General features: G+C 38.7%; 1 protein-coding gene across 3 annotated transcripts in view; it reads left to right on the top strand.

The window, feature by feature from the left end:
* The window catches only part of Sfmbt1 (Scm like with four mbt domains 1), a 114,187-nt gene that overhangs the window by 58,193 nt on the left and 32,848 nt on the right, over positions 1-23,146 (top strand). For all 3 annotated transcript variants that reach the window (XM_051204779.1, XM_051204777.1, XM_051204778.1), the window contains exons 3-9: positions 1,663-1,757; positions 4,817-5,057; positions 14,284-14,372; positions 17,518-17,764; positions 18,481-18,575; positions 19,441-19,542; positions 21,113-21,263. In XM_051204779.1, the coding sequence (XP_051060736.1) occupies positions 1,663-1,757; positions 4,817-5,057; positions 14,284-14,372; positions 17,518-17,764; positions 18,481-18,575; positions 19,441-19,542; positions 21,113-21,263 (1,020 nt within the window). The remainder of the gene's footprint in view (positions 1-1,662; positions 1,758-4,816; positions 5,058-14,283; positions 14,373-17,517; positions 17,765-18,480; positions 18,576-19,440; positions 19,543-21,112; positions 21,264-23,146) is intronic.

The following is a 23,146-nucleotide window of genomic DNA, read 5'->3' as shown; positions in this document are numbered from 1 at the left end:
AGCACTGGTGAGGGATCTGATGCCCTCTTCTGCATAGAGTACCATGTACATAAAATAAATAAATCTTAAGAAATTATTTTAAAATATTTTTACAAAGGGGGCACTGGTGAGAAATTATTTACAGCAGCATGGGCAATTTACAATTGGTTGTACCTTGAAAATGTCTCTTCCTCTTCCAGCAGCCACTATCTGCCTATAACTCCTCAGGGAAGGGTAGAACCTCATGGGCCGATGTGGATGAGCCCAGGCTTATGTAGTTCTTAACACAGGTAATCACAGCTACTGTGAGTTCATGAATGTAGTAACATCTATGTCATGCCCTAAAGACATTGTTCCACAACATTCCATCAGTTCTTCTGGGCCTTTCATTCTTGCCCTTTCCCACCACGTTCTCTGAGCCTGACAGAGTGGGAAATAGCTATGACCATTTAGGCCTGAGCACTTACTTACTTTCAGCACTTTGTCAGTCATGAGTCTCAGAAGTAACTTCCACCCATGGCAAAAAGAAGCTTTTCTGATCAGAGTGGATAGTAGCATTATTCTGTAGGCATAAATAAATATGTTTATAAAGTGATTTCATAGACACAGTATATTCATTTACCAAAACCTCCTCAGCCATGGGCTTTTGACCAAATTTACAGTACTGGGTATGAATTTTCTCCCTGTGGAGCTGGCCAACCAGAAAGCAATTGGTTATCACCATTACAGTCATGCTGTTAGTGTACCAGTGAGCACATTTAAAAAAAAAAATTATTCTTTTCTTACACATTACTTCCTGATTAAAGTATCCTCCCGGAACAATTCCTCCTCTATCCCCCCGCAACAAAAAAGAGCAGGTCTCCCAGAGGTATTTGCTGAACATGGCCTAACAAGATAAAATAAGATCAGCACAAATCCTCAGATCTGGTTGCAGCAACCCAGTAGGAGGAAAAGGGCCCCAAGCACAGGCAAAAGAGACAGCTCACCCAACTTCCAACTGTTAGGAGTCCCGCAAGTGTATCAAGCTATACAACCATAAGGCATATGCAAAGGACAAGGACTTAGTTCACACAGGTCTGAGTCTGTCACTGAGCTCCTATGATCCCTGCTAAATTGGTTTTATACATTGTGTTTTCATGGTGTCCTTGGCCCCTCCGGCTCCTACAGACCTTTCTCCCCCTCTTCTGCAAGGTTCCCCTGGCTCTGCCTAGTGTGCTGTGGGTGTCTGTATCTGCTCCCATCAGTTACTGGATGAAGCCCCTCTGATGACAGTTGGGCTAGATTCCAATCTGAATATAACAGAATATTGTTAGGAATCATTTCATTGATTTTTTTTCCCCAGTCATATTTCATTCTGTCTTGGGTCTCTGCGCTGTCCTGCCTATGTTTCCTGGCCATCCAGACAGTGACAGGTGTGGGCTCCCTCACATGGCATGGGCTTCAAGTTGGACCAGTCATGGGTTGGCCACTCCAGTGGGCACTTCTTAACCAATAGCTTGGTAGTGAACTCTATTGGGTCCATGACTGAGTAAAATTACTGGTAACTTTTCTCCTCAACAACCTACATAGTACCTTCTAATAATGTGAAAACTAGTCATCAAGGATTAAGCGTCTAGTCCTCCCCCTTTTTAAAAGAGATTACTTGGAGATAGAACTTGATGTTGTTGTTGTTTTCTCTTGCAGAATCGGGGCCTGGTGTAGAAGAAATAGAGTTCAACTGGGAGGATTACCTAGAAGAGACGGGCTCCACCACAGTTCCCTATGCATCCTTTAAACATGTAGGCAACACCTCTTGACTTTTTAATTTTTTTCTCTTGAGGCAAGGTCTCACTATATAAGCCTGGCTATCTTGGAACTTCCTGTATAGACCAGCCTGTTTTCCCTTAGTGCTGGGAATAAAGATGTTTGCCACCATGCCTGACTTAACCCCTTTTCTTTTAATCTTTGTATTGGGCCTTACTTTTTCTACTGCTGTGACAAAGCACCATGACCAAGGCAACTTACAGAACTTACAGAAGAAAGAATTTGTGGGGCAGTAGGCAGTCAGGCTGAGAGTTCATATTGTTGAGACAACAGCCATGAGACAGGGAGAACTAACTTAAGGGGATAGAGTAGGCTTTTGAAACCTCAAAGCCCCCCCCCCCCCCAGTGACACATCTTCTTCAACAAGGCCACACCTCCTCATCCTTTCCAAACACTTCCACTAACTGGAGTCCAATCATTCAAATATGAACCTTTAGGGGATCATTCCCACTGAAACTACTACATTTCCCTCCCTAGCCCCCATAGGCCTATAGTTGTATCATAATGCATTTTGCATTTAGTCCAACTTCAAAAGTTCCTATAGTCTTTTAAAAAATTATGGATATTAATTTTTTTTAAAACAAAAACATGGGACTTTGTTTCTTTGGCTCATCAGGACTTGACTCTCATTTTCTAATATTTTGACTACATTTCCATGTATTTTTAAGATTTCTATCACATTTTTATTTGTGTGGGTGTACCACAGAGTATGCCTGGACATGGGAGGACAATTTACAGGAGTTCTCCCAGGGATTGAACTCAGATTATCATGCTTAGTGGCAGATACTATAATCTCTCTCTCCCCCTCCCTCCCTCCCTCCCTGCCCCCCCCCCCCTCTTTTGGTTTTTTGAGACAGGATTTCTCTGTATTGCTTTGAATCCTGTCCTGGAACTAGCTCTGTAATCAGGCTGGACTTGAACTCATAGAGACACCCCCCCACCCACCCCCACCCCCCCGCCTCAGCCTCCTGAGTGCTGGGATTAAAGGCGTGGGCCACCAATGCCCGGCTGATACCATCATCTCTTACCAACTCTTTATTGCTTTGTCATATCCAGAGTCTCCTCCAGTTATCATTCTTCTTTCATTAACTTGACTCTTTTAAAGAATATATATTACGTGTCAGTTGTTTTGAGCAGTATTTCTCAATTTGTATCCCCTCTATGATTAAACTGAGTATATACAGATATGTCAAGCATGCCAAAGGAAATAAAGTCCTTTTCTTGTATGGTGTCAGGCAAGTGTATGCAATTGCAATGTTGATGTTTTAGGAGCTATTTAACTTTGATAAATTTAAAGTGATAACTGCTAGTTTTCTTCATTGTATTGTTACTGTTTTGCCTTTTATAATTGATAAGAGGCTTATTGCATGATCCTTTGAGATTATGCAAATATTGTTTTTCATCATAGTAGCTTTAGCATTTATGAATAATTATTTTTTAAATTTATTTTCATTTTGTGTGCATTTCATGTTTTGCCTGCATGTACATCTGTGTGAGGGTGTTAGGTCCTCTAAAACTAGAGATACAGACAGTTGAGAGCCACCATGTGGGTGCTGGGAATTGAACCCAGGTCCTCTGGAAGAATGGTCAGTGCTTAATTGCTGAGCCATCTCTTCTAGCCCCTGAATAATTCTTGCTTGCTGTGCTTATTTATATGATGTTCGTTTGATGACAGTTATTTTCCTTCCATTTTTTGTTTGGTTTTTGAGATAAGTTTCATTATGTAGTCCAGGCAGGTTTGGAGCTCATGATCCTCCGGCATGGGACTGTAGTTGGGAACCACCTGTCCATATTTTTCCATTATTTTTTTTCTATATTTATCATTTGGTTTGCAACTGTGACCATTGGGAGAGCCTTTTAGCTGTCTTTTGTTTCCTTTTAACATGCCCTCCATACTTTTTGGTTATATCTGTTTGACATCACAAGACGTTCAAGCTTCTGCTTTATTTTTCCAGAATTGTAACCAATAGTTTCTCTATGATCCCTTGTTCTTGTTTATTGGAAGGTGATATGTTAAAACCAAGATTTTGGCACTCGATTTGTTTACTTCCATATCTGTTAAGAAATATACATGTACTTATGTCCACATCTATACTGCTTTTCTATCAGTTCTCATGTTTTTATTTCTGATTTCAGTCCAGAATGACAGGAGTCACTCCAGTCCCACTCACCCCTTTTGGTGAGATTGTGTGTGTGTGTGTGTGTGTGTGTGTGTATGTGTGTGTGTATGTGTGTGTGTGTGTGTGTATGTGTGTGTGTGTGTGTGTGTGTATGTGTGTGTGTGTGGTTTTTTGAGACAGAATTTCTCTGTGTAACAGCCCTATCTGTCCTGGAACTTGCTTTATAGACTAGTCTGTTCTTGAACTTACAGAGATCCATCTGCCTCTGCCTCCCATGTGCTGAGATTAAGGTGTATACCAGCATGTCTGCCCCCCTCCAGCCTTTTACTAATTTGTAACTTTCCCTACAATGATTGTCATTATCCACAGTGCGTTTATGTACTTATTTTAATGTACTTAAGAATTGCTAATCCATACCTTTGTCACCATGTAACTTCTCATCTAAATTGGAACACTTTATTATAATAGCTTCCTGCGCATTGTATTTAATATTACTAATACTACTGGTTTATTATCTTTATGTCTTTTTAAAATTTCCCTGTTAATGTTTCCTAAAAATTTTTGTTGTTGTTGAGTGATGTAGAAATTACTCTTGAAAACATGTTGAAGGATATAAAAATATGAATGTTGAGTAATATATATGCTTTCTAGAAGATATTTTCTATAATCATAATTATCACATTGTTAAAAATAACAAGTTCTATCACTCTTATGTGAGACAAAGCCCTGTAGCTGCTGCTGTTTTGTTTAGATCACTGTTATGAGTTAGAACTGGAATTTCCCAGGTTTCCTTTGAGAGGATTTTATTGGCATTTAGTAGTACTTCAGAAATGTTAGGTCTTAAAAAATAATTTGGGCAGAGAACCACTCATATAATTTGTTTGTCTGGTGTCTAATAGCATTTCTTTCTTCAGGTGGACATACGTTTGCAAAATGGATTTGCTCCTGGGATGAAGCTGGAGGTAGCTGTGAAAAAAGATCCTGAAACGTACTGGGTTGCCACCATCATTACTGCCTGTGAGCAGTTGCTTCTACTCCGTTATGAAGGCTATGGGGAAGACCGGAAAGCAGACTTCTGGTGTGATATCAGAAAAGCTGGCCTCTATCCCATTGGCTGGTGTGAGCAGAATAAGAAGACCCTTGAAGCTCCAGAAGGTAGTAAAATATTTCCTTACAAAGTGTGATGGGCTATTGCTGTAAGAAATTTTAGATTGGCCACAGCCTTGAGGCTCGTCAGGGTACTCCTACATAGATTTGCATAGCTTTTTAGGCTAATGTTTTTATGGTTTTTTTTTTTTTTTTTTAAGACAAGGTTTCTTTATGTAATCCTGGCTGTCCTGGAATTAGTTTTGTAGACCTGGCTGTTCTTGAACTCACAGAGATTTGCCTTCCTGTGCCTCCTGAGTGCTGGGATTAAAGACATACAGCATCACCATCCAGCTTAGGCTAACATTTTTTGATGAAAAATTTTATAAGGAATAATGTACATTTCCCTGTTTTTAATCTGAAATCATATTATCTATAATTGATCTTAACACGTTAGTTTTTTATTTAATTTTTGTTCTTTTACTGTGTGTATGTGTGCCTGTGCATGTGTGTGTGTGATGTACATAGGGGCAATCACTGAAGCCAGAAGGGGATGTCAGGTCTCTTGGAACTGGAGTTACTGCCGTGTGTGTTGGGAATCACTGCCGTGTGTGTTGGGAATCAAACTCAGGTCTTCTAAAAGAGCAACTCTTAACTACTGAGCCATCTCTAGCTCCCCCTACCTCCCTTATTTGTTTGTTTGTTTGTTTGTTTGTTTGTTGTGTTGAGACAGGATGTAGCTAAGCTATGCTTTCATTCATTGTGTAGCTCAGGCTGGCCTCACCTTGTTTTGTGGAGGCAGGGTATGACTCTTTAGTCTAGGGGACCCTGGAACTTGAAGACCTCCCGTCTTAACCTTCCCACATAACTGAGGTTTCAGACCTGTGACAGCATTCCCAAGTTCTGTTTTTATTTTTTCTCTGTCCTTTATTTATAAGGAACCTTATAAATAATATTACTAACCTTTTTTTTTTTTTTTTTTCTCTTAGTCAGGGTCTCTATAGCACACAGGCTAACCTCAAACTTGTCAAGGTCCATTGTCTCAACCCTCCAAATGCTGGGATTATAGGTACATGTCTCTATCAATTTTTGAAATGAGCTAACTCAAGCTAGTTAGAGTAGGACAAAAGGCCAAAATAAAATAAAATTTTAAAAGGGAAAGAAACTGGAGAGGTGGCTTGGTGGGTTAGCAGTTAGAGCACTTTCTGCTTCTGCAGAGAATTTGAGTTTGATTCCCAGTACCACGTGGAACTCATCACTAATATTAGGGGCCCAATACCCTTTTCTGACTTTTGTGGATACCAGGAATGCACTTTGGATACAGGCATTTACATAGACAAAACATTCATATATTTAAAATAAAGTAAGAAAATGTAAAAAAAAAAAAATTAAAAGGAGAATATAAGGAGAGACTACAGATTCAAGAAAACACTGGACATTTATTTTTATAACTTAATTTTGATTTAGTTTTAGATTTATAAGAAAGTTGAAAGACTAGTATAAAAAATTCTTGGTGACTTTTTGTGAAGTTTTCTCAAATGTTGATGTTTTTCCATGTTTGCTTTATCCTTTCTCTACATCCACACAAGCCCCTCCCCTCTTCTCCCCTCCCCTCCCTCCCCTCCTCACAGGTTTCTTTTATTGAAGAACTGCTTGGGAATCAACTTTAGGCATGATGCCCTTTTTACTTATAGAAACTTTAATGTATTTCTAACAGTAAGACATTGATGTACAGTGCAGTAAAATATCAAAATCAGGAAAGTAAATCAGGTAAAATGCTATTAGTTTTCAGGGCTTTTATATTTTTATTAATTATGCTAGCATTTTTAGAAAAAAAATCTCCAGATCACATGATGCTTTCTGTTGTCATGTGTCAAAAATAAGTTTCCATCCAAGCCATACCATTGTGTTGCATGCCTTTAATCCCAGGACTTTAGAAACAGAAGCAGGCAGATAGATCTCCATGAGTTCAAGGTGAGCCTGGTCTACAGAGTGAGTCCAGGATAGCTAGGACTACACAGAGAAACTCAAAACAAACAAACAAACAAACAAAAAGTGTCCCTTAGTGTGGAACAGGTCCTCACTTTGTCTTTCATAACTTGGACATCTTAGAGAGTATAGATAGGCTAGGTTTTCCAGTAGTGCTCACTGTTCTAATTTCAGGAATATTTGCAATTCTCTATTTCTGTTTCTGATCTAGGAGCCAGGCCAGGATCAGCTGACATTTTGCTGTTGTATCTCTTTAACTTCTTTAGTCTTTCTTTATTTTTGACATTTTTGAAAAGTACTATGTAGGATCTCTCCGAATTTGGTTCTGGCTTATGCATCCCCAATTTAGATTTGTGCTTTTTGTAGGACAAATGAAGAAATTCTTTACTTTTAATGTATACTCAGTCACAAAATCTGTGTTTATGATCTGTCTTGTACTGCGGCTTTCATCACTTGATTAAGAAATTCAGCGTTGCTGGAGAGAATTTTTATAGCTATCCAAGATGAACTTCTTGCATAAGATGAACTTATGTAAACTGTCAGAAAAATAGAAAACATTTGAGGAATATTGTTCCCATGAGCCTTTCATAAGAGTCCACTAAACAGTGATGTTCAGGCAAGGCAGGGGAGATGCACACCTATAACCCCAGAGCTTGGGAGGAAGAGGCAGGCAGAGCTGAGTTCTAGGCTAGCCTGGTCTACACCATGAGTTCCAGCACAGCCAGAGCTACACAGAGAAACCCTGTCTTAAAACTGTCCTCCTCCCCCCCCCCCAAACAACGAGGTTCAGAAAACTAAATGAAGGAGTTTTTGTTATTACAAAGAGACATCTGATTAACATATAAGAATGTAGTGTAGGTAGAATATCCCTGCTAAAAACCAAATACGAGCAGTGGAGACCATGTATATAGTGGTGTAAACTCAGTACTTTGAGGTTTATTTATATTTTTTGATATATTTATTTTATGTGTATGAGTGTTTTTGCCTGCATGTATGTCTCTGTACCATGTATGTCCCTGGTACTGTCAGAGGTTAGAAGTAGCACTGGGTGGATGTCCTGGGACTGGAGCTCTGACTGATGAGTGGCTGTGTGGGTGCTAAGAATCATACTCAGGTCTTCTGCAACAGCAGTAAGAACTTTTAACTGCTGAGCCATCTCTCCAGCTTTGTTTGTTTTTTTTTTTTTTTTTTTTTCTTTCCATCTTTATTCCCATGGAATTAATTAATCAGGTACTTTTAAGTTGTTGACCGGAAGTGAAAGAATGTTACTTGAGATATTGAAAGAGAGGAGGAAAAAAAAGAGGTTAAACATATCCATGTTCAATATTATTTAGGGAGAAAAAGAAAATAAATATATAACAGACTTTCTTGAATCGAAAGCCCCCAGCTCATGATGTGGATTAATTATGAATGCTCAGCCCTTAGCTTAGGCTCATTTCTAGCTAGCTTTTTTTTTTTAATTAGATTAAATTAACTCATTTCTATTAGTTTGTGTACTGCCCTGAGGCTTATTTCCCTGCCTCCTCCATGTCTGACTGGATGGCCCCCCTTTTCTCTCTGCCTGCCAACCCTGCCTATTCTTGCCTGGCTATTGTCCATTCAGCTTTTTGTTAGACCCGTCAGGTACCTTATTCAGGCAAGGTGTACAGCAACACATCTTTACATAATTTAACAAATGCAGCATAAAACAAAAGCCACACACCTTTACACAGTTGAACAAATGCAGTATTAACAATACAACACATCTTTACATAGTTAAATAATTATTCTGCAACACAAACAAATGCAACACATCTTTACATACTTTAACAGATAATTTATTCCACAACATAAATAAGAAACTAGTCCCCAAATTGAAAGGACTGATATTATTGTATAAAGGTATTGTGAGCTAAATATGATAGCATATGTCTGTAGTCTCTATAGCTAGTTAGCAGAGGCAAGAGGGATATGAATGTGCGGCCAGTTTGAGCTACATAATAAGACTTTGTATGAAAACTCAAAAAAAAAAAAAAAAAAAAAAAACTAAGTTATTTGTATATGGTGGGGTAGATGGCCTAGCTGGTGAGATTACTCATAAAAGTGAAAGGACCTGAATTCAAATTCATAGCACCCATGTTAAAACCAGGCTTGTAACTCCAGAGTTTAGGGGCAGAGACAAGCAGGTCCTGTGAGCTTGATAACCAATCAGCCTAACCAAAAAATTGTTGAGTGATATCTCATGTTTTCTGGTATCTGTATGTACACTTACGGGGGTGTGTGACCCATACACCACACACATTGAATTATATAGATAAATAAATGTAAGCAGTATAAAATACAAACCTATCTAAACTTCAAAACATTGGCTTAAAAATTATATATTCAAATAGAAATCACATAGTAAACATGACATACATATACAAGTAATTCATTTAACATTTAATAATATGACAAAACCAGGGATATATCAATAAGAACAACAAATGGGCTTCCTCTTCATTGATGGCCTTTGGAAGATGCCAGGGAACCAACTGATTATTTTAAAAGCCAGCAAATAATGGAGAAAGAATGAAAGAATCATCTATGCCGTCTGCTTTCTTTCCATACACTTTATTCAAGTTCGTTGAATGGATTATAAAGAGAAGCTTCTCTTCATAGAAACATTTAATTGATGAACAAGAAATGACTACACAGAACAATTTGTCTGTCTGTGTAGTGACAGTTAAAAGTTGTTGGGGGCTGTGAAGATGGTGCAGTGAGTAAGTGCTTGCTGTGCAAACTTGAGGGACCTGAGTTGAGAGGCCAGCACCCCATAAAAGCTGGACATGGCCACATGTGCTTGTAACCACAGCACAGTGGAAAGCAGACATGGGAGAATCCCTAAGGCTTTCTGGCTAGCTGTTCTACTTGAAAAATAGCAATAGAAACCAAAGTAAGACATTTCTCTCTGGCTAATTTAGTAAGAGTTGTATGTAGAACAAAGAGAATACAAGTTATCTTAGTGGAATAAGGTGAAAAATGATATAGCAGGATGCCTGGCATTCTCTGTTGGTCTCCTATATATACTCACAGTTATATATACACAACACATATACATGCATATACAATTTTTAACAAAGCTATTAATGTTACAGAATGTACTGGCAGGTTTTGAGTGTCAGCTTGAAACAAGCTAAGTCATCAGGCAGGAAGGAGCCTCAGTTGAGGAAATGCCTCTGTGGAGTACACCTGTAAGGCATTTTCTTAATTAGTGATCAGCTGGGGATGAGGGTGCAGCCCGTGGTAGTTGGTGCCATCCCTGGGGTTGGGGATTATGCATTCTATGAGAAATCAGGCTGAGTAAGCCATGGAGAGCAAGCCAGTAAGCAGCACCCTCCATGGCCTCTGCATCAGCTCCTGCCTCCAGGTTCCTGTCCTGTTGAGTTCTTGTTCTGACTTCCTTCAATGGTGAATAGGAATGTGAAAGTGTAAGCAGAATAAAACCTTTCCCCTCTCCCAACTTGTGTGGTCATAGTGTGTTGTCAATGCAGTAGAAAACCCTAAAACACAGAGGGACAGACAACTAGACCTTATATGTGTCTTTGTGGAAGGATATAATTCTATTTGTGAAATATTTTTACTCTCCTCCAGAAAAATCAAACCTGAGCTTTATCAAGCTCTGGATCTAAATCTTGATTTGTAGAAAATAGAAGGCTCAGAGTTGGTGGTTTAACTTACTGGAAGTACACTTGCCTGATATGCAAGTACAGGCCCTGGGTTCAGTCTCTACTAACACACACACACACACACACACACACACACACACACACACACACACACACACACACGAGGGGGAGGGGGAGGGGAGGAAGGGAGGAAGAGGGAACAAGAGAAACAAACAACATGAGTATTCTTTCTCTCTGTGTTTTTTGTTGTTTGTTTTGTTTTTGAGACAGGGTCTCACTATGTAGCCCTAGCTGTTCAGGAACTTGCTGTGTAGATCAGGTTGGCCTTGAGCACATAGAGATTTGCCTGCCTCAGGCACACAAAGTACTGGGTTAAAAACATGCATCATTACACCCAGCCCTCTTTTTTGTATTTTTTATTCATTTTTGAAATTTTTTAATATTAAAAATAAAGTAGACATTTTTTTTAAAAATTGAGTAAGGGAATTATTTTGTATACAACTTATAGTCTCTGTTTTATATAAAGTTCTTTTTTTAAAAAAAATACTGTTGGCTGTTGGCTTGGGCTTCTTATTGGCTAGCTCTGTCTTAATTATTAACCCATTTCTATTAATGTATGTACTTTCATGTGGTCTTATCTTACTGGGAAAAGAGTCCTGAGTCCTACATAATGAACTGACTGCCTGCATTTCCCAGACTCTTCCTTGTCTTATACCATCCTGCCTCATTGGCCACAGTGCTTTATTCATCAACCAATAAGAGAAATATATGTACAGAAGTCATCCCATCATGTCCCCTTTTCTGTCTAAATAAATAGAAAGGTTTTAACTTTAACATAGTCAAATTATTTACAAAACAGTTATCAATTAAGAACTATAGTTACAATATTTAATCCATTAACATTTAGCAAGATTTAAAGAAAATATTCTATCATATATCCTATCTTTTTTGAGTCTAAAGCCTTATTGTAACTTTAATCCTGACAGACCATAACTATCTGTCTTCAACTCCATCAACAACCACAGAAGGATAGTATATAAAGTCTAGAATTGACAGGAACATCTCGCTACTTGGATAGTTATCCAAAGTTCCTCTGTAATGTTGGAGCATTCAACTTCAGCCAAATGCCACAGTGTCTGACAGACTTCTCAGTGAAGGAGGAAATTTTAAACTGTCCGCCTGTATTGGCAGTTTGTCAGCCATTTTTCTCTGTGACCTGCAGAATGTCTGGGAGACTCCTCACAATGCAAGAACCCCTCAGGGATGTCTTGTTTTGCAAATTCAGCAGTCACTTTTCCTGTGGGTCCTGCATGTCCAGTCTGTACAGCATACAGCCAAAGAGTCCAGACCAGAGCACTTTCTTGCCCAACGGCCTATTTCTGCTATGTCAAAAGCAAACTCCATAACAAGTTTCTTTGATTCCCCTCTTCCTCTCTGAAGTAATTGGTGTTGCCAGGAGCAGTTGTCTCACTGCCATGAGTAACCCTAAACCATTTTAAATGCCATATTCTGTAGGTCTTTGAAAGGTTTGAAGATTGCCTATTCAATTGAAATATATCTCTATATATCTAGAAAACCTAACTAATCTAACTATACGTTTTGACTATTATAGTAAGTATCTATAATCTGTACTTAATTATATATTACTTTTAGGGGGGGAGGTTCGAGACAGGGTTTCTCTGTATTGCTTTGGACCCTGTCATGGAACTAACTCTTATACATTACATTTTTAAGTGAACTATATAAGCACAATACCTGAACAAGAAGAGAAATATACATATCACAAAATTGACCTTAAATTTGTATCAATAAATGAAAATCCATTCCAATACAAAGTATTCATTTCTATATCCTATTCCCCCCCCCTTTTTTTTTCCTTTAAAAAGAGATTGGTTGTGATCCTTAACCATTCATAACCAGTCTCATTGAAATGAAAACAAACATTTATAAACAATATTTGGGATTTTGGGCATTGTTCTCTCCAAACTGCTTCCTATTGTTAGGGGCCATTGAAATACCATGGGGAATCTTTAGAAAACACAGAAACCTGGCCAAGTCCTTGTAGTAGTAGTCTGCAAGGCTGCATTGTCTCAGCTGTTTTAGATGCTGGATCACCTGGGACACTTCTTCAGGGGGTCCTGCTTCATCAAACCCTATTAGTCTGGAAGGAATCCACAGCTTTTCATTTTCTGTGGAAACAAAAACAGAACCTCTTTTCCCAAGTAACCTGTTGGATTAATTCAGCAACAATTATAATCAAGTATATTTTAGGTATTTTTCCTTTTATGAGATAGTTTCTCTGTTTATTTTTGTCTGTCCTGGAATTCACTCTGTACACCAGGCTGGCCTTGAAATCACAGAGATTTGCTTGTCTCTGCCTCCTTCAGCAAATCCTACCAGCATGTACCACCACAACCGGCTACTCCATTCCTTTTTTAATCACTTATCCTTTTTTCTTTTCTCTTCCAAGCCTATGTATATTTTTCTTTACTGTAAATATTTATCTTTTGTTAACCACATGAGTCTTACCTGCTCGCTAACACCACTTTTTTGGTAAAAGAGCATGTGGTGTTTTTGTTTTTGGTTTTTTTTTGTTTTTGTCTGTTTTTGTCCACTTATGCAAATCAGGAAGCTGCTTTTAAAGGAGCTGCAATTGTCCCCTTCCACTTGCCTGGGAAAATGCCTGGTAAACAGAACTCATCCAACAAAATCCTGTTACCAGGAAGCTGTGCTTGCCTGTGTTTTTGTTTTTGTTTTGTTTTTAAAATCCCTTTTTAAGTTTTTGCCAAGTTTTAAGTGGAAGTTTTTAGTACCCACGATGCAGGTGCCATTTTGTTACAAGCATTCCAGCCCAGTTCCACAGCAGTCCGGGAGCCCCAAATAAACACACAGTCACAATATTAACTATGAAACTATTGACTGTTGGCTTGGGCTTCTTAATTGGCTAGCTCTGTCTTAATTATTAACCAATTTCTATCAATCTATGTTTTGCCATGAGGCTGCGACTTACCCAGTAATGCCCAGCATGGTGTTACTCTTCCAACAGCCTACATCTTGGACTCTTACATACAATTCTTATTGAGCTAACCAGAGAGTAGCTGTCTTAATTTGGTTTCTGTTGCTATGATAAAGACTGTGGCCTAAAGCAATTTGAGCAGGAAAGGGTTTATTTGGTGTACATATATTTCTGGCTACAGTCCATTGTACGAAGCCAAGGCAGGAACTGAAGCAGAGGCCATAGAGGAATGTTGTACTGTTTTGCTCCCTGTGGTTTGCTTAGCTGGCTTTCTTATACACCCCAGGACCACCTGTCCAGGGATATTACCACCCACAATGGACTAAGTCCTCCCACATCAGTCATTAATCAAGAAAATGTACCACAAACTTGCATCCATACCAGTGTACTGGAACCATTTTCTCAATTGTGGTTTCTTTTCAGAGGACCCTAGCTTGTATCAAGGTAACAAAAACTAAGCAGCACATGGCTCAATGCAGAGAGGGAAGTTTTGTAACTATTTTTGTTTTCTCTTTTCAAGCTCTCAAAGAAGCAATACACTGATTTTTAAGTGATAAACATACCCTTAAGCCATTTCTGTATGTCACATTTTTTTTGTGTTCTGTGACTGAAGTGAATAATAATGATCTCTTCTTTTGTTTAGGCATCAGAGATAAAGTGTCTGATTGGGGTGCATTTCTACAGCATTCCCTGAGGGGAGCCTGTGGTCCTCCTGTGTCTCTGCTAGAGGGCGTGAGTATCATGGCTTCTTAAACCAGTACGGGAAACCTTTGCAAGGGTTCCAAAATTGATTGCTAATTTACTGCTTAGAGGAAAAAGAAACATTGTTATTAGAGTCATAAGCATAATTATTAGAATATTTAGATTTAGTATCAGAAGTTGTACTTTGATGGTTTGCTCAGTATCTGAGAAGCTTCTGAATCAGTTGCCTTTTATGGTTCTACTGATACATAACTTCCATGCCCATTTGTGAACACTGTTTCAAACAACTTTAACATTTTTTCTGTACTCAGATTAATTTTTTTATTCTAACCCAGTGCCTGGCAATCTTGAACACCTGGTAAAAATTGAATGAATGAATGGATCCATGCATGCATATGTGAGGTTGTGAAAAATGAGCAGATAAAATACCTGCCTTGCATTGGTAGTTAAAACTTGTAACTATTAATGTAATCCTCTATTTGTTTATTTGTTCTTTTCTACACCTAAATATGAAAGCTTCACAGAGCAGTTTATACTAGGAAAAAATGTTACAGTGAATGTTACAGTATCCTGGGAGTGGTGTCAGATATCTCTTGTTCCAGCACTCAGGAGGCAGAGACAGGCAAATCTCTGAGTTTGAGGCCAGCCTGGTCTACATAATGAATTCCAGTGTTATACCCTGATTGCAACACCCCAAAAAGACTGCTGCTAAGGAAATGAGTCACTGAATGCAAGAACAAAGGTTTCTTTATTGAGTCGAGCTTCAGCAAGGACCCCACTTGTTCTGGAACAAGTGGAGAGCCGCTTTTTGACTGAGGATTTTTAAAGGGGAAAAGTTCAAAAGACTGAATGTCTTGAGATTACAAAGTTTTTATGATTACATAGGATAAAACAATAACTATATGTTCAGGCAGAATGCAATTAAGCAGAAAGATGTAGAGGAAATACTGTTTGTTAATTATCTCCTAGGCAGGGACTTTTACAACTAGGAATTGACAACTTTCTGATCTTTAGGACAGAGAAATGTTGACACAGCTGCAGAGTGTTATCTGTACCCAGTTCTTTTAGTCTTATCTGTTGGGCTGCATTTTTGGGAACTCAGGCTTAAGGGTTTTCCAAGTTTTAGACTTTTATTAATTTTTCCCATTTTACTCCTTTCACCAGGACAACCAAGACCATGGAGGTTGGGGGCCAGGTTAAGTGATGACTTTGGAATGAGCTCACTGATGTTTTTGTTGTTTAACCCCATCCCCACTCCTATATTCTGAGACTTGAATGAATAAAGTTTCCTCCGGTCTCTTTTCTGTTTGTATGTGCACGTTTGTATGTGTGTGGAGTGCGTGTGCAGGTCAGAGGTTGGCATGGATGCCTCCATCAGTTGCTCTCCACTTATTTTTTGAGAGTTTCTGACTTGTCCTGGAGTTTACCAGTTGGCTAGGTTGACTAGCCAGTATGCCTTTCAGGGTCCTCCTAGCCCTGTGCTGAGATTATGGTACCTTCCTCCACACCCAACTATACATGGGTTGTGGGAATCTGACTCTATTAATTCTCCTTCCTCTTTCCCTCCCTCCCTCCCTCCCTCTGTCCCTCCCTCCCTCTCTCCTCCATCCCTCCCTCCTTTCCTTCTTTCCTTCCTTCCTTTCTTCCTTTCCCTTTCCTATTTTTCTTCTTCTTTTTTTTTTTTTTTTCTTTTTCTTTTCAGGCTGGCTTGAAACTCATGGGGATCCTCCTGTCTCTGCCTTCCACATACTGGGATTAAAGGAGTGTGCCACCACCACACCTGGCTTTATTTAGTTAGTTAATTTTAATGTGTGCATGTATGTCTGTGTAAAGGTGTTGGATTCCCTGATGAGCTGCCACATAGGTGCTGGGAATTGAACCAGGTTCTCTGGAAGAGCAGCCAGTGATCTTAACCCTGGACCATCTCTGTAGACCCCCACTATTCTTTATTGTAGTTTTAAATGCATATCTAGGTAGTAAATTTTTTTTTTTAAAGTATTTTTGGGACAGGGTTTCTCTGTGTAGCTCTGGCTGTCTTGGAACTCATTCTTGTAGGCCAGGCTGGCCTACACCTCAGGAGATCTGCTTCCCTTTGCCTTCTGAGTGCTGGGATTAAAGGTGTGCACCACTAACTCTCACCTCTTTTAATTATCATGGTGTGTAGGGAAGTGTGTGAGAGAGAGTGTGTCAGAGTCACTCTGTAGCTCTGGCTAACCTCATATTCCCTATGTAGACCAGACTGACCTTGAACTTACAAAAAAAAAAATCTGCCTGCCTCTGCTTCCTGAATTCTAGTAATAAAGATGTGTACCACCATGTCCAGCTTATAATTTTATTTTTAGTGATGTATGCTTGTGTATATCTGTATGGGTTGTACATATGAGTATGAGTACCTGTTGAGGCCTTTGTAGCTGGAGTTTTGAGCCACTTGACATGGGTACTGGGAACCAGACTCATGTCCTATATAAAAGCTGTACATGCTCCTCACTGTTATGAAGCCTCTAATTTTTCTTAGTTAAAAAAAAAAATCTAGATAGTTAAATCATTCCTTCCTTTCACTGTAACCAAAATTTCTTTCTGTGTGCGTAAGAACATGTGGAATGGGTGAAAAAAATCAGAAACAAGTAAAATCTCATCAGAAGTGGGTATATTATTGCAAAATACTAAGAACACTTGAAAAGGTAGGGGAAGCTGACATCTTCTCTAATAAAAAGAGATCTGTGATTTAATAAGTGGAAAAATAGTATATATTTTGAAAAGAGGGGAAAAAAACAGAACAAAGAAAAGCAAAAGTAGATATTTACTGTGTATACCAACTAGTCTCTGTGGTCTTTTTAGGTGTTTAGGGATTATAGAAAAGGATAGTCATGTTTGATTTTTCTCTTTAATGATGATCATATTTGCTTTCATAATCAGATATTTTAAAAATTATATTAAATAAAATAATAATTTAGAAATATATGTTAAAATAATTTTATTGTATTATAGGTAAGGTTTTCTTTATGATAAACATATTCATATCATCCAAAAGTGATATTATAGGAGGCTGAATGTAGACAATTTAATTTAATGCCATTTGTTTGGGATGAGTAAAAGAATAGGAAGACTAGTTTGAGAAGAACTTGACTTTTAAAAAGAAACATTAACCATCCAATTTCACGCTTTTGACCTACAGCTCCGTAATGGAAGGAACCCTTTAGATCTTATTGCCCCTGGATCCAGACTAGAATGCCAGGCTTTTCGGGACTCTGTAAACACTTGGATTGTGACTGTTGTGGAGAACATTGGGGGCCGGCTGAAGCTGCGTTATGAAGGTCTTGATAGTGCTGACAGTTTTGATCACTGGTTATATTACTTAGATCCATTTCTTCATCACATCGGTTGGGCTGCTCAGCAAGGATATGAACTTCAGCCCCCACTAGGTAAAGAATGACATAGTACCTTTCTATAAGCTTGTATTACTGTTTTGTTATTAATGTTTTTGAGGGTGAAAACATATTCTACGTATTATAAAAACATTTCTGAATTTACATAAAAAGTGTTTCATATTTATACAGATTAGTTACATTAAGCGTATATTTCTCTTTGAGTTTGTTATTATACTTATAGTTTAACATACATTATTGATTATATCTCAGACTTTTCCCTAACCAATATTTCGTCGTCTCTTGCATTTATTACTGTGTAGCCCCGGTTGAATATTTATTGCATTATTTATGTGCTGTAGCACATGTATTTTGTATACTCTTACTGTAGACATTTTTAAAAACTTTAATATTTTGGTCTCTTAAACAGAGTCCAGTACTGAGATTAGGGTACAAGTTATTTTGTATGAAGGTGGGCCTAAACCCTACCCCTAAAAAAAAAAGTCAGGCATTGTGGTACCTGCCTTTAATCCCAGCATTCAGGAGTCAGAGACAGGTAGGTATATATCTGACTTTGGGACCAGCCTGGTCTACAGAACAAGTTCCAGGACAGCCAGGGTTACACAGAGAATGCTGTCTGAGGGATAGGGGGGCAAGTCTGAATTTTTTCCTAACCTATAGTAGAAAGTACTTCTGTTTATGTGAAAGCTTTCAGAAGTTAAGGCATCTGTAGGTTTTCTCCTCTTAAAACATGCTGTTTTGTTTCACTAAAGCCATCAGGCATCTGAAAGATGAAGCTGACTGGCAAGAGATTCTGGCCAGAATAAAAGAGGAGGAGGAAGAACCATTACCCTCTTACTTATTTAAGGTAAAGACAGAAACTCGTGATAAATACAAATTTTCTCTTTAGTAGAGAATAGCAATTAGGGGAGGTAAAGAATGAAAACTAATCATTGGTGGCAGGAGAGTGCTGTAGCCTATGTGTGGGAAAGAGGGGTCGAACTGGAGGGAGAATGATCACCCCTGTCTCCCAGCAGTCCTTTTAAAGCTGTCTGAATGTCAGCTGGGTGGTGGCGCACGACTTTAATCCCAGCACTTGTGGGGCAGAGGCAGGTGGATCTCTGTGAGTTTGAGGCCAGTCTGGTCTACAGAGGGAGTTCCAGGGCAGGCTCCAAAAAGCTATCCAGAGAAACCCTGTCTCAAAAAACAAACAAAAAAGCTATCTGAATGTCTACTTTTCCAATCTTAACTATATAATCTTTCTTCCACATGTCCATTGTATTCCAAATGTAGAGAGGGATGTTTTACATGAGTTGTTGTTGCATTTCCCTGGGAAGAAAAATTACAGGCTTTACCATAATAATTCTGTTTGAAGGGATGTAGACCATTGTGGCTGAGAGGCATGGAGACAGGAGCTTGATATGCCAGGTTACAGTAAACATGCAGTCAGCAAGCAAATGAGTGTGGTGCTCAGCTCACTTCCTGCTTTCTCAGCCAGTCCAGGACCATAGTTCATAGGGTAATATTCTCCACATTCAGAGTGTAGTTCTTCCTCCATGGTTAAACCTTTCTGGAGATGCCCCTGAGGCACACCCAGAAGCTTGTCACCTAGATGATTTCAAATTCAGTCTGGTTGACAATGGAGATTAACTATCACAAATATTCATCTTCATGTGACTATAAATTAATTCAAAGACATTTTATTTTTTTTCTCTTTGTTGTATACATTTCAGGATAAGCAACTTATTGGAACCCATGAATTTTCTGTAAATATGAAATTGGAAGCTGTGGACCCATGGTCTCCTTTTGGAATTTCTCCTGCTACAATTGCTAAGGTGAAATGAGAGTAATTTTCTTCTGGAAAGAATTGCCATCAGGGTGACTAGTTCAGGAAATTATGGTGGCTTAATCTTAGGCTATACTAATACAGTTAGTTCATTGTAAAGCCAGAGCCTCTTGTGTATATTTGTATTGTATTGTATTGTTCAGTGTTTGTGTGCCCTTGCTTTTCATAGCTTAGGTAGTCCTGTAGGGCCAAAGCAGAGAAAACTCAGGGCACAAAGCAGTAGAAGGTAATGTTTGTCAGAGGTAAGGCTTCTTTTGTATAACTAGAAAGGATTTGACTAGTATTTGGGTGTTTATAAAGTATGAATCTAGGCAGTGTTATCACTTACCTAACCAAGGAACGGGTTTGGGAGCATAGGGAGACAGAGTTAGCATCACTACCAGGGTAGTTACAGCTGTGTGTTGTGGAATTAGGCTTTAATCTCTCCAATATCTGACAAAATTAAGGCTCTTGTTAAGAGTAACCACAAGATCTGAACATATTTTCAAGGTACAATTACTGGATAATAGAGAGTATTTGATTTAGGACTAGAGAAGAAGCCCTTTTCCTGAACATAGACCTCAAGGTGGATTATAACTATGGAAATAATTGCTAGGATGCTTAATTATCTGACTTGATGAGATTTACATTTTCTTTGTCTTTGTGAGAGGTTTTTGAGCCTGTAAGTAGTCTTAAGACCTTCTCTGGTCTACAGCCATACCACCCTGAACACACCCGATCTCATCTGATATTGGAAGCTAAGCAGGGTCTGGCCTGGTTAGTACTTGGTTGGAAGACCTTCTCTGGAAGCTAGAGAAATGACTCAGTGGTTATGAGCTTTTAACAGAGGACCAGTTTAATTCCCAGCACCCAAGACACATGACTTATAACCACTTGTAATGACTGTTTCAGGGCCTCCTCAGCACCTACAACCATATGGCATATATATACACACAGACATAGACACACATGTGAGATACATACACAGAGAGAGACAGGCAGAGACTGAGGCCAAGACCTACTAATCTTCTCTGGAGTCTGAAGAGATATGGTCTGCTTAGGACCCAGATGTCATTCCTTAACTTCCTGCTTTGGCATTTGAAGTTAGTATAGTAATGTAATTGACCCCTTACTAAGCTTAAACTAAATTTTTATTTGAGCCCAAAATCTTAGTTTGAGTTCAGGTTTGCAGTTTCTTGACTGAATAACCTAAGGTAAATTACTTTACCTTTCTTTGAATTAATTTTTCTTACCTGAAAAATGTAATTGAAAATGGTACCTGCCTCATTAGATTGTTACAAAGAGTAAAACTGAGTAAATATGTGAAAGATATTTATCTAAAATAGTACATGATGTAGCACTAACATCTATTGAATATTTTAATAACCTATAACCTAGTGTGAGTATAAATAAACTTAACATGTTTGATTATATTAAGGAAAACAAATTTGTGATATAGATTTGTGCATATATATACATACATACATACAAATATATATATATATGCACACACACCCCTAATATATTATGTATGCAATATGCATAGATCCATGTGTCAGTTTTATCTGTTAATTACACAGGTTTTTGATGATAAGTACTTTCTGGTGGAAATGGATGACCTTCGACCAGAAGACCATACAAGACGGTCATTTGTGTGCCATGCTAACAGTCCTGGCATTTTTCCTGTGCAGTGGAGTCTAAAGAATGGTTTGCACATCAACCCTCCTCCAGGTGTGGATTTGAATTCTTCTGTGCTGTTTCTCAAAATATTATTACCATAATTAATTATGTCTCACTATGAACCTGAGTGTGTCCTCACACTCACTATATGACCCATTCTGGCTTTTGGTTCCTCATTTACAAACTTTAGCCCTTGAAATGTATGTTGGATAGCATTGCTAAGATCTTTTATACCTCCTGTCTTGAATATTATGGAGGTCAAAGATATGGCAAATGAGATCTAGATTCCATAATTTTATTTATTTAATGAGTAAGGGTAAAGGGTCTTACTGTGTGGCTTGGCTGGCCTGGAACTTGCTATGTAGACCAGGCCAGCCTTGAACTCACAGAGATTTACCTTCCTTTGCCTCCTGAATGCTGGGACTAACAGCATGTGCCACCACATCCAGCTCATTCTGTAATATTTGAAGTCTCAAGCTAAAGTGTTAGTATTTTTTTTCTCATACTTTGACATATATTTGTATAGCCAGCTAGAGGGACAGGTTCAAGCCTGGATTCTGTTCTTGTTCCCTAGTCTGTTCCATTTGGAATCTGTTGGGAGGTGTCAAAGGGGGTGGGTATTCTAGTTTGCTTCTCTGTTGCTGTGATAAGACATGGATCAAAAGCAACTTTGGAGAATAAAAGGTTTATTTCTCCTTAATGATTTGCTCCTTATAGCTGAATGCTTTTTATATACAATCTAGGACTACCTGTCCAGGGTGGCAGTTCCCACAGTGGGCTGGGCCTTCCCACATTAATCAAGAAAATGCATTATAGACTCTTCCACGGGACAGTCTGATGGAGGCTATCCCTTCATTGAGAGTCTCTCTTCCCATATTTGTCTTATGTTTGTGTGGAGTTGACAGAAACTAATTAGTACAGTAGGTTTGACAAACATTGAACATGTAGACCTGGCTTCTTCAGGCCAGAGCTGGAAGGTTGATGAGTTTTAGGTGTTGAGGCCTTGTTATGGAGATGACTAGTCAGAGATGGTAGAGCACACATTTAATCCCAGCACTCAGGAGGCAGAGGAGGTGGATCTCATTGAGTTTGAGGCCAGTCTGGTCTACAAAGTGAGTTCCAGAACTGTTACACAGAGAAACCCTGTCTCAAAAAAAGACAAAAACAAGCCAAAAGAAGATCTAAAATGACTATTAACAGCTCATTTTTCTTGTTCTTGTGACTTTGTCAAATATGACATTTGACATTCTAATCAAAGCGCTGAAATAAGATTTCAGTGAATTTGACTGAAATTTTTAGTATTAAAATTTAGAAAGTATTAGATACTAGTTTTGCTTACTTACACTAGCAAACCAGATTGTTGTGACTTGGTAGGCTTTGGTAAGCAAGGTTTCTGAATGCTGACTCCTATTAGCAAGGGTCATAAACACAGAACTTCTTTCCTCTACCCAGCCATCATTCATTCAAAAAACATTTATGCAATGTTTGTTGTGAACTTGTATTGAATTTAATCACCGAGAAAGCAGAGATGAGTATAATCTAGCCTTTCAAGAGGCATATGGGAGAAAACATCCACAGAATTTCCCAGGCTCTCCACATCAGTGAACAGAAGACAAGGAGCACCTGGTGGGAAAGTGCGGCATTGAACACTTTTGCTAGGAACTTGATGTGTTGCAGGAAGGTGCAGGTGTTCTAAGTTCTTAATACTGCTTGCCACCTTTGTATGAAAAAGAGAAGACAAGTGTTAAAGACATAGGAGCTTTGGGCATAGTGTAGACAAGTCAACTGAACTTGTAAACAGAGGGAAAGTAGTGACGTATGCTATTGAAAATAACAGTGGGGCCTGGAGCAATGGTACAGTGGCTAAGAGCATTTGCTATTTCTGCACAAGTCCATAGTCCAATTCCAGTCTCCCTTATCAGCTGGCTCATAAC

Source organism: Phodopus roborovskii, unplaced genomic scaffold (genome assembly GCF_943737965.1).
Source record: "Phodopus roborovskii unplaced genomic scaffold, PHOROB, whole genome shotgun sequence".
Taxonomy (NCBI): Eukaryota; Metazoa; Chordata; class Mammalia; order Rodentia; family Cricetidae; genus Phodopus; species Phodopus roborovskii.
The sequence above is the reverse complement of the archived record's forward strand: the minus strand, read 5'-3'. Positions and strand labels throughout refer to the sequence as shown.